Genomic DNA, 11,807 nt, shown 5'->3' with positions numbered 1-11,807 from the left:
TATGCATTTTGTTGGTTCTATTTTTTTTTACTTTTTAAACTAAATATCGTTTTTTTTTGAGCGATTTTCGCATTCAAATCCAGCAAGTGGGCGCAGATAAATTGTGTTTGGATTAAACAAAAAAAAAAACGAGAAGGAACGTGTGAGCTTTTTGAGCTTATAATTTATGTAGAACTAGCAGACCCTCCCGCTTTGCTGCTTACTAAATGCATTTAATGTTTAGAAATTTTCTTCGAAATTAAATAATGATAACACTACTCGACAAAATTGAACTTTTGAAAATTTAGCGCGTCTGAGTACTAGGCTTTAGGCTGTGAACCAAAATGACTTTTTCTGATAGATTTCGGGATTTAAAATTTTTCTAGTACTTTTTTATTTTTTTTATGGTGTCATTTTTTTTAAAGAATTTTTAAAATCTGGTTTTTTTTTTCTTGGTTTTTTTCAGATGTAGTGCTTCTATTTTTCACATAACTTTAGTATCTTATATCTTGTTGCATAGAACTTTGCAGTTCTGAAAAGCTGACAAACGCAGCTATAAATCCGTTAACCAAACCTCAAAAGTGAAGAAATAGACAAAAAATACTTTTTGGAAGGGGTTAAATTTTTGGTAAAAAGTATTTTTTCTCCATTTTTTTTTACTTTTGAGGTTTGGTTAACGAATTTTAGCTCCACCGTATATCCATGGATTTTAATGAACAATACCTTAACCGACGCCTAATTAATGCGTCCATTTTAAACTAAAAATGTTGGCCGAGAATTATATTTTTTTCGACTTTTCCCGAGTTTTTAAAGTCAAAATTTCGAAAAAAATACCGCAAAAAATGATGAAATTTGAATTTGAAAGCTTAATATCTTACAGGCGTTAAGCTGCAAATACAAAGTGTCTGGGCACGATTTATAGTTGCATTTGTCAGCTTTTCAGAACTTCAAAGTTCTATGCAACAAGATATAGGTTAGGTAAGGTTGTTCCGGACGGCCCTCACGGGGCCACGCATAAGCCAATATGGCCCTTAGTTGTCCGGATTGGTGCGTATTGACCTTCTGAGTATTTTTACGCGGTTTCGAAATCCGTGAGGATCGAGGAGAATTTTGCAAAGGCAAGGAGTTCCGCTAGCGTCCTCTTGGATGCATCTTCCAGCGATGCCAGTACCGGGCTGCCAAGATGTTTGTTTCTTGCCCTTGAGAGGGCCGGGCATTGGCAGATTAGATGTTCCAGGGTTTCGATAGCCCCAGATTCATCACACTTCCTGCACTTGCCACTGTTGGTAATGCCTAGTTTGACTGCATGTGCTGCAGCAGGCAATGACCTGTGAGTATTCCCATTATCATCCTACAGTCCTTCCGAGGTAGGTGCAGTAGGTATTGGCTGAGTTTACCATTGCTCTCCTTGCACATGGTTTTCGCGATCTTGCAGTTGGTGGTTCTCCTCCACCTGCTGCTGGCCTGTATGTGTGCCCTCCTCTCTAGTCGCTTTGAAGCGCTCTGAGGGAGACAGGCACGTTCTCAGTCCTGTCGTTTGCCAGCCCGACGCCTTCCTTAGCCAGTACATCCGCTGTCTCGTTACCTTCGATGCCCTGGTGGCTGGGAACCCAATAGATCCTCATTGACTTTGTCGTGCTTAGGTAGTCTAATGCCTCCCTGCTCGCCAGGACGTTTCTGGAACTGACCGCTGACGACTGCATGGATCTTATCGCCGCCTGGCTGTCCACGAACAGGTTTACTACGCCATATGAACGATCGATGGACTGGGCTGCCTCCGCCACTTTCCGTATGCCGTTAACTTCCGCCTGGAATATGTTGCATTGGCCCGGTAGCTTTTAGGACAGCCTAATCTCAGAGTCTGTACAGTATATGCCCGCTCCTACTCCAACTTCCATCTTGGAGGTGTCGGTGTAGATGTTGAGGTGTTGAGTCTGATCCCGACCCCTTTTGAGGTTGTTTTTACATCCAGGCAAGTTTGGGGGATCATGTAGTCAGATATACTGGTCATGTCTCGGCCAATTGAACTGCTCGCGAATCCCTGTAGAGACATGTTTCCTGATGCTACTAAGCGTTGTGCCGCCTTTCCTGCAGTCAGTTGAGCGTGGATGTCCAAGGGGTCGATTCCGATTATGGTTTCGAGTGCTTTTGTTGGGGTTGACCTCAGCGCCCCGTAATGCAAAGCAGCGCCTGCCGCTGGGTCCTTTCCATAAGCTTATTGTACGTCGTCTTTTCTGTCGCTTGCCACCACACTAAGACTCCATACAGCAGAGTCGGTCGCACCACCGAGATGTAGATCCAGTGCATTAGAGCAGGTGATAGGCCCCAAGTGCTGCTAAGCACCTTCTTGGATGCATATAGTGCAATGGTGGCGTTCTTCACCCTTTCCAATACATTGGGTCTCCATGTCAGCTTGCTGTCCAGTACTATGCCGAGGTATTTGACTTGTGTTTTCGGGGTCAGCCTGGTTTTTTCAATTTTCGGGGGGATCCATGCCGGTACCTTGTATCTCTTGGTAAAGAGGATGAGGTACGTCTTGTCTCCCTGAGTGTTGATTCCATTATGGAGCTTAGAGTCGATGGACATACTCCCGTAATAATTATGCTTATGTCATCCGCATAAGCTTTTATTTTTGAGGCTCTCCTTTCGAATCTCTTTATTAGGTCGTCGACCACCAGGTTCCACAGGAGGGGCGACAGGACCCCACCCTGAGGTGTGCCTCTGTGTGCCCCTTTCACCATGGAAGCGGTGCCCTATTCTGAGTACACCCGTCTACAACTTAGAAGGTTCTTTATCCAGAGGTTGATTGCGGGATGTGTGTTGGTCGCTTCTAGGCGGTCCATTATTGCTTTAGTATTCACGTTATTGAATGCTCCGGATATGTCTACGAACACTCCTAGAGCATACATCGAGTGCAGTGCCGTCTCCACCGATTTCCCTTTGGTGTAGGCATGCTGGTTGGTTGACATCCGCCCCCCTACATCGTTTCTGATGTGTAGATCCAGCAGATTTTCTAGTGTTTTGAGTAGAAAAGAGGTGAGGCTTATCGGTCTGTAGTCATTGGGGCTCATATGGCTGCACTTTCCTGACTTTGGAAGGAAGACAATCCTAGAGGTCCTCCATTGAATAGGGATATAGCCCGTGCTCAAGCAAGCTGAGTATATTGCCGAGAGCCATGGGGTGATCACGTCTTTGGTCACCTGTAGCATGGCTGGAAATATACCGTCTCGTCCAGGTGCTTTTGTACCCACAAAAGAGTCTATAGCCCAGTGGATTCACTTATACGATATGAGATCTGTTGGAGGGTGCTGTTCCTCATTTGCTAGGTCCTGATGCTCTGTAGCGTCAGCGACCTCGGTGCATCCTGGGAAGTGGGCTTCTTCGCTGCCTTCAGTCCATTGTCCATCATTTCGTTTCAGCTGACTCTGTATGGCGGGTTGCTTTGATAGCAACTTCCGGAGTCTGGCCGTTTCTGGGACTTTCTCGATATTGGAGCAGAAGTTCCTCCACGAGTTTCTTTGTGCCTTGCGTATTTTCTTCTTGTACTCCCTGAGTAGGGTTTTGTATTCCTCATTGATTATCTCGTCGTTCGCCAGTTTGGCGATTTTGAAGAATTCTTTGAGGTTATTTCTTTGAAGCGATAAGTCCCGGTTTCACCAGAGTGGTCTGGTTCTCTTTTTCGTTCTCGAGGGTGGGCATGCTGCGTGGTACGCATCCAGTAGCTCCTTGGAGAGGGTCTCTAGGGACGTTTCTATTTCTTCCGGGGATTTCACTGTGCCCGCACGATTCGCGAGCTTCGAGGTAACTGTCTTTTTAAACTTTTCCCAGTTTGTGTTCCGGGGGTTTCTATAGACAGTTATCTTCGGAGAGTGTTTAAATTCGCACTTAAACTGAATGTACTTGTGGTCTGAGAAGGATGGTTTTTCAAGGACTCTCCAGCCATATACCAAAATACTGTTCCCCGTTACGAGTGTAAGATCTAGTACGTTAGACGAGGTGGGGCCCACGAAGGTGTGCTCCTCCCCCACGTTTGCTACATCTAGGTTAGTGGATAGTATAAAGTCTAAAAGTGACTCACCTCTTTCGTTGATATCGGGGCTTCCCCACACGCTATGGTGGGCATTGGCGTCCGCACTAACTATGAGTTGCTGGTCTTTCGGACTGGCTTCCGCCAGCAGACTCCTTAGCTCCTCCGGTGGAGCTGGCCTGTCGTGTGCCATGTAGCAGGATGCTACCATAAGGCGCTTCTCCTCGCTTTCAAGCATCACCGCAGCCAGGTCTTCAGTGCTGTAATGGATGCATGGATGCCCTTTCGTACAAGTACGGCGGTTCTAGTCCTGCTTACCGATGGTGGGTAGAAGAGATTGTAATTGGAGGACTTTAGTCCGGCCACAGCATTGCCGGAGGCAAGCCATGGCTCCTGGACCAAAGCTATGTCGACGGGCCCTTGCTCCAAGGCAATGAGGAGCTCCGCCTACGCGAGCTTGCTTTTATGCAAGTTGAGCTGCAGCACTCTCAATGTCATGGGAGGCTGGCTCAACTGCACTCGACGGGTTGACTATTATAGTCAGGTCACCGTCCTCGTCCTCTGCGGCATCAGAGTCGTCCAGCGCAAGATCCTGGGCGGCCTCTACGATGGACTCCAGACCTAAGTCCTTTTCCACCTCGCCTACCTGCAGGGTATGCGCGTCCTTGTCCTCGGGGTGGCGCTTTTTGAGACGTAGGTAGACACTGCCTACGCCCCATGCCATCTTCCCGAATCTCGGGTAGAGGATGTCCTCTGCCTCCTTGTTGATCTGGATGATCATGTGCTGGCCCCCCTCATTGGGTAACGGGCTACCAGCATGCAGGATTTTCCAGTCCGCCGTAGGCACCTCTGTATTCTGCCTCTGGAGAAGTTTCAGTGCTCGGTCTCCCTGGACTGCAATGGGGAAGAGCACCTTCGCCTTTGGGATGGAAGGGATCATCTCCCTGTCCACTACCTCCAGCTTGGCCCCCTCCCACAGAGCTTCCAATTTGGGCACCACTTGCAACAGCCACTTCCTCGTCGGGTCATCATTACATTTGAGGATCTTCACCCCGTTCAGCCATCCCGCACCGTCAAAGGTAGGCATGGCAGCGTCCGGCGCTTCCTCCATTCGCGCGAAAAGGCAGTCTACCAGCTGGGCGTGGACCTGTTTCCACTGCGCCGCCGTCATCTTCCCATTTTCGTCGCTGCGGTCGATCAGGGCCACGATGAGGTGCCTCTTGGACACGTCGCTCACCTTGGCCTTCTGCTTGGGCTTCTTCGTCTTAGAAGGTTGAGGGATAACCACCTTGGGCCCGCGATGCCGCTTGCCCGCCGGGGTGTCCTTTGCACTCTCGATCCAGCGTTGCCTTTTGGTGACCATCATCTCCTCAACCCTATTGGCGAATTCGCTCTTCGTCGCCTTCATCTGAGGCAGCTCCGCGTAGTGGAGACGCCCCTCTTCTACCTTTTGCTCAGCCCAGGCTAGTTTGGACTTCTCCTCTTGGGAGATGTCCTCTTTGCCTTGTAGCCGGGTTTGGATTTTGAGGGCCGCCTTGTATTGGGGGTTAGCCTTCATCCCCTCTCTAGAGCGCTTCGGCCCTTCCCTACGCAGGGAGCTGGTACCTGGTTCAGGCGAGCGGAGAAGGCTCTTTTCTTCCGTTCTGCTTACGCTAAGCACGCTCTCCAGGTCCGAGTCTGTTTCGACCACGGCACCCGTGCGGCTCAGCTTGCAGAGAGGCGTTTTGGTGGATGTAGCTTTGAAACTAATATGACCTGCTCCCGCCATATTAGAGTTGTGACCGCTGGCGACACGCAGAGAGGATTGCTCCTCCCCGTGCCCGCCGGTGGTAGCAGTCACGCTTTCCACCGACGTTTGGACTGACATCCCATTCCCTGTTCAATCCTTGCTCCGGTCCATGTAGTTAATATTTATTGGGGGGACCATCCCCTAACGTTTTATGCTAGTTCCCCTAAGTTAGTTCCCCCAAGTTTTTTTTGGTCGGGAAGACCTGGACCTGGCCTTGGCTAGACACTGCATTGCCCTGGACAGAGCAAGCGGCAATGCATGACCCGATCCGGGATAATGCAGTGCCCATTGCCCACCCGGCACCTTCCGGGAGGGTTCAGCTGGAGGATTTTCGCCTAGCCCTACAAGATATAAGATACTAAAGTTATGTGAAAAATAGAAGCACTACCTCTGAAAAAAAACAAAAAAAAATACCAGATTTTAAAAAATTCTTAAAAAAAAACAACACTAAAAAAAAAAACTATAATTCGTTAAAAATTTTTAAACCCCTAAATCTATTAGAATCTAAATTTTGGGCCACAGCCTAATTCTAGTGTTGACTAGTGTAATCAATAACAGCAAATATACTTACACAAATTGCAATTTTTTCCGAAAACAATTTTTCGTACAAAAAGGTATAAAAACAAAATCTATCATAAAATGAATATAATGACACAAAATGAAATGAAATAGGCGTTCAAAAACACATTTTTACCAAATTTGAGATGTTTTTTTTTATTTTTTTTTAATTATTGAGGAACCTATTTATAGAAAAGTAAAAACTTTTGTACAGAATAAATGCCACATACTCTGGCTATCATTTAGAAAAACAGCATGCAATTTGGTGCACGCGTTGCGGAGATAGCCACTTACACACAGATTTTTTCTACAAATTTATAGTACAGGCGGCCGGCGAAAATCCTTCAGCTGAACCCTCCAAGACGGTGCCGGCTGGGCAATGGGCACTGCATTATCCTGGATCGGGTAATGCAGTGTCTAGCCAAGGCCAGGTCCAGGTCTTCCCAATCAAAAATTTGGGGGAACTGAACCATGGCCATGGCTGAAGGTGTCTGGCGGGTAGGCATAAGACGCGTAGTCCCCCCGAAAAATATTAGCCAGCATGGACCCTCTGGGCCAATAATGGAGCGGAAGAAGGAGCAAAAAAGGGTTGTGATGTCAACCCAAACGTCGGTGGAAAGCGTGACTGCTACCACCGGCGGGCACGGGGAGGAGCAATCGTCTCTGCGTGTCGCCAGCGGCCACACTGCAACAAAAACGACTCACTCCAAGTTGAGCCGCACAGGTGCCGTGGTCGACACAGACTCGGACCTGGAGAGCATGCTCTCGGTAACCAAGACGGAGGAAGAGCTGGAGGTGGTGGACAGGGAGCTAATCCCGTCCATACCAAAGGCAAAGGTACTCTTCCCCATCGTAATCCAAGCGGACCGTGCGCTGAAGCTGCTACAGCGGCAGAACCCTGATAAGCTAACGGCGAACTGGAGGATTTTGCATATCGGGAGCCCACTACCCAATGAGGGGGGCCAGAGTGCGATCATTCAGATCAGCAAGGAGGCAGAGGACCTGCTGTACCCAAGATTCGGGAAGATGGCGTGGGGAATGGGCAGTGTGTACCTGCGGCTGAAAAAGCGCCGCCCAGAGGATAAAGATGCGCACACTCTGCAGGCGGGCGAGGTGGAGATGGACCTTGGTCTGGACACCATCGTGGAGGCCGCACAGGGTCTTGCGCTGGACTCGGAGGAGGATGGTGACCTGACGGTAGTAGTCAACCCGTCGAGTGGAGCTGAGCCAGACGCACATGGTGAGTGTGCTGCAGCTCAACCTCCACAAAAGTAAGATAGCGTCGGCGGAGCTCCACTTTGCCATGGAGCAAGGGCCCGCCGATATAGCCTTAGTCCAGGAGCCATGGGTTGCATCAGGCAATGCTGTGGCCGGACTAAAGTCCTCAAATTTTAACGTGTTCTATCCATCATCGGTAAGCAGGAACAGAACCGCCGTACTCGTACGAAAGGGAATCCATGCTCACCTCATGTCTCATTACAGTACTGACGATCTGACCGTGGTGATGCTAGAAAGCAAGGAAAGGCGCCTGATGGTAGCCTCCTGCTACATGGCTCACGACAGGCCAGCGTCAACTGAAGAGTTGAGGCATCTAGTGGTGGAAGCCAGCCCGAAAGACCAGCAACTTCTCGTCGGTACGGACGCAAACGCACATCACAACGTATGGGGAAGCCCCGTTATGAACGATAGAGGTGAGTCACTCCTAGACTTCATACTATCCACTAACCTAGAAGTAGCAAACGTAAGAGAGAAATACACCTTTGTAGGTCCCACCTCTTCAAACGTGCTAGATTTAACACTCGTAGCGGGAAAGAGTACTTTTGTATCTGGCTGGAGAGTCCTTGAAAGACCATCCTTCTCAGACCATAAGTACATTCAGTTTAAGTGCGATTTAAACACTCTCCGAAACACCCCCGGAACACAAACTGGGAGCGAGCTGTCGCGACACGTCCGGGCACAGTGAAATCCCCGGTAGACATAGAAACGTCCCTGGAGACCCTATCCAAGGAACTACTGGATGCGTAGCACGCATCGTGCCCACCCTCGAGAACGAAAAAGAGAACCAGACCACTCTGGTGGAACCGGGACTTATCGCTTCAAAGAAATAACCTCAAAGAATTCTTCAAAATCGCCAAACTGGCGAACGACGAGATAATCAATGAGGAATACAAAACCCTACTCAGGGAGTACAAGAAGAAAATACGCAAGGCACAAAGAAACTCGTGGAGGAACTTCTGCTCCAATATCGAGAAAGTCCCAGAAACGGCCAGACTCCGGAAGTTGCTATCAAAGCAACCCGCCATACAGAGTCAGCTGAAACGAAATGATGGACAATGGACTGAAGGCAGCGAAGAAGCCCACTTCCCAGGATGCACCGAGGTCGCTGACGCTACAGAGCATCAGGACCTAGCAACTGAGTAACAGCATCCTCCACCAGATCCCATATCGTATAAGTGAATCCACTGGGCTATAGACTCCTTTGTGGGTACAAAAGCACCTGCACTAGACGGTCTATTTCCAGCCATGCTACAGGCGACCAAAGACGTGATCACCCCATGGCTCTCTGCAATATACTCAGCTTGCTTGAGCACAGTCTATGTCCCTATCCAATGGAGGACCTCGAGGATTTTCTTCCTTCCAAAGTCAGGAAAGTGCAGCCATATGAGCCCCAATGACTACAGACCGATAAGCCTCACCTCTTTTCTACTCAAAACACTAGAAAAGCTGCTGGATCTACACATCAGAAACGATGTAGGGGGGCGGATGTCCACAAACCAGAATGCCTACACCAAAGGGAAATCGGTGGAGACGGCACTGCACTCGATAGTAGCCACCATCGAAAATGCCCTTCAAAATAAGAAGTATGCTCTAGGAGTGTTCGTAGACATATCCGGAGCATTCAATAACGTGAATACTAAAGCAATAATGGACCGCCTAGAAGCGACCAACACGCATCCCGCAATCAACCTCTGGATAAAGAACCTTCTAAGTTGTAGACGGGTACTCAGAATAGGGCACCGCTTCCTTGATGAAAGGGGCACACAGAGGCACAGAGGGTGGGGTCCTCTCGCCCCTCCTGTGGAACCTGGTGGTCGACGACCTAATAAAGAGATTCGAAAGGAGAGCCTCAAAAATAACAGCTTATGCGGATGACATAAGCATAATTATTACGGGAGTATGTCAATCGACTCTAAGCTCCATAATGGAATCAACACTCAGGGAGACAAGACGTACCTCATCCTCTTTACCAAGAGATACAAGGTACCGGCATGGATCCCCCCGAAAATTGAAAAAACCAGGCTGACCCCGAAAACACAAGTCAAATACCTCGGCATAGTACTGGACAGCAAGCTGACATGGAGACCCAATGTATTGGAAAGGGTGAAGAACGCCACCATTGCACTATATGCATCCAAGAAGGTGCTTAGCAGCACTTGGGGCCTATCACCTGCTCTAATGCACTGGATCTACATCTCGGTGGTGCGACCGACTCTGCTGTATGGAGTCTTAGTGTGGTGGCAAGCGACAGAAAAGACGACGTACAATAAGCTTATGGAAAGGACCCAGCGGCAGGCGCTGCTTTGCATTACAGGGCGCTGAGGTCAACCCCAACAAAAGCACTCGAAACCATAATCGGAATCGACCCCTTGGACATCCACGCTCAACTGACTGCAGGAAAGGCGGCACAACGCTTAGTAGCATCAGGAAACATGTCTCTACAGGGATTCGCGAGCAGTTCAATTGGCCGAGACATGACCAGTATATCTGACTACATGATCCCCCAAACTTGCCTGGATGTAAAAACAACCTCAAAAGGGGTCGGGATCAGACTCAACACCTCAACATCTACACCGACGGCTCCAAGATGGAGGGAGGAGTAGGAGCGGGCATATACTGTACAGACTCTGAGATTATGCTGTCCTAAAAGCTACCGGGCCAATGCAACATATTCCAGGCGGAAGTTTACGCCATACGGAAAGTGGCGGAGGCAGCCCAGTCCATCGATCGTTCATATGGCGTAGTAAACCAGTTCGTGGACAGCTAGGCGGCGATAAGATCCATGCAGTCGTCAGCGGTCAGTTCCAGAAACGTCCTGGCGAGCAGGGAAGCATTAGACTACCTAAGCACGACAAAGTCAGTGCGGATCTATTGGGTTCCCAGCCACCAGGGCATCGAAGGTAACGAGACAGCGGATGTGCTGGCTAAGGAAGGCGTCGGGTTGGCCATTGACAGAACCGAGAACGTGCCTGTCTCTCTTAGAAAGGTACAAAGCGCTCTGGAGAAACGAGCGGACACGAAGGCCAGAAGCCGGTGGAAGAGAATGCAGAATCTCGAAAACCATGTGCAAGGAGCGCAATGGTAAACTTAGCCACTACTTACTGCACCTGCCACGGAAGGACTGCAGAATGTTAGTGGGAATACTCACAGGACACTGTCTGACTGCAGCACACGCAGTTAAACTAGGCATCACCAACAGTGGTAACTGCAGGAAATGCGATGAAGAAGGGGCTGTTTGATCGAGGAGCGTTTTCCTCAATATCGTTGTTCAAGGATGGGGGTGTGTCAATCTCCAAGTGAGCTAATTAACTCGATGCGAAGAAATCTGCTGGAATCCAATAATAATCCGAAAAGTCGAGGGGGTTCAGTTGAGTGCTAGCCAATGACTATTTATTTGGTTTCTAAGTGCATGAGCAGTGAGCATAAGTGTGGTGAATTCAATTACAAATTTAGTGCAAGAGCGTAACAAAGAGAGTAAAAATGAGCGTAAGGTACTACAAGGCGAGGGTCATTTAGTATTATTATATTATATTATGGCCTTAAGAGTTTGATCGAACATCCCGGCCCCGTTGAAAGGATTGCTTTCAAACTACCGGAAGAATTGCCAATTTGTGTACTGGCCTGCAGCAAGTTCCATTCGCGGTGCGGAGGTGCACCACGCGTACACGACCATCCCTTCCGAGCACTGTAGACTGCACTCGGCCTAGTTTCCAGCGTAGTGGGGGCAGGTTGTCCTCATGAATGATGACCATTGTGCCCTCAGTGAGATTCGTTGAGGGTGCTGTCCATTTCGTGCGAGATCGCAATTCGTTGACGTAATCCATCGACCATTGCTGCCAAAACCGTTGCTTGACGGCGGTGATCATGTCGTAGCGGTCCAAATTCGACAACTTTACATTTTCGAGGGATCTCTCAGGCAACGAACGCAATGATTCGCCAACCAAGAGGTGACCAGCCGTAAGAGCGTTGAAGTCGTTCGGGTCTGACGAGAGTGGTGATATCGGGCGCGAGTTAAGGATGGCTTCTATCTCCACTACGACGGTGCTCAGTTCTTCAAACGTAAACCTTGTGTTTGCCAATGTTCGATTCAAGAGCCCCTTCGCACTCTTGACGGCCGCTTCCCAAAGGCCTCCGAAGTGAGGTGCCCTGGGAGGAATAAAGTGGAAATTAATAAAA

General features: G+C 48.9%; 1 protein-coding gene across 1 annotated transcript; it reads right to left on the bottom strand.

Moving 5' to 3' along the window:
* Positions 1-4,243: 4,243 nt before the first annotated feature.
* On the bottom strand, positions 4,244-5,564 carry LOC121405195. The gene is made up of 2 exons (XM_041595788.1): positions 4,556-5,564; positions 4,244-4,266 (listed from the first exon to the last, which is right to left on the bottom strand). Exons 1-2 carry the CDS (start codon positions 5,562-5,564, stop codon positions 4,244-4,246), a joined length of 1,032 nt encoding a protein of 343 aa, XP_041451722.1.
* Between the last annotated feature and the right edge of the window lie 6,243 nt (positions 5,565-11,807).

Source organism: Drosophila obscura, unplaced genomic scaffold (assembly GCF_018151105.1).
Source record: "Drosophila obscura isolate BZ-5 IFL unplaced genomic scaffold, ASM1815110v1 contig_8, whole genome shotgun sequence".
NCBI lineage: Eukaryota > Metazoa > Arthropoda > Insecta > Diptera > Drosophilidae > Drosophila > Drosophila obscura.
The sequence above is the reverse complement of the archived record's forward strand: the minus strand, read 5'-3'. Positions and strand labels throughout refer to the sequence as shown.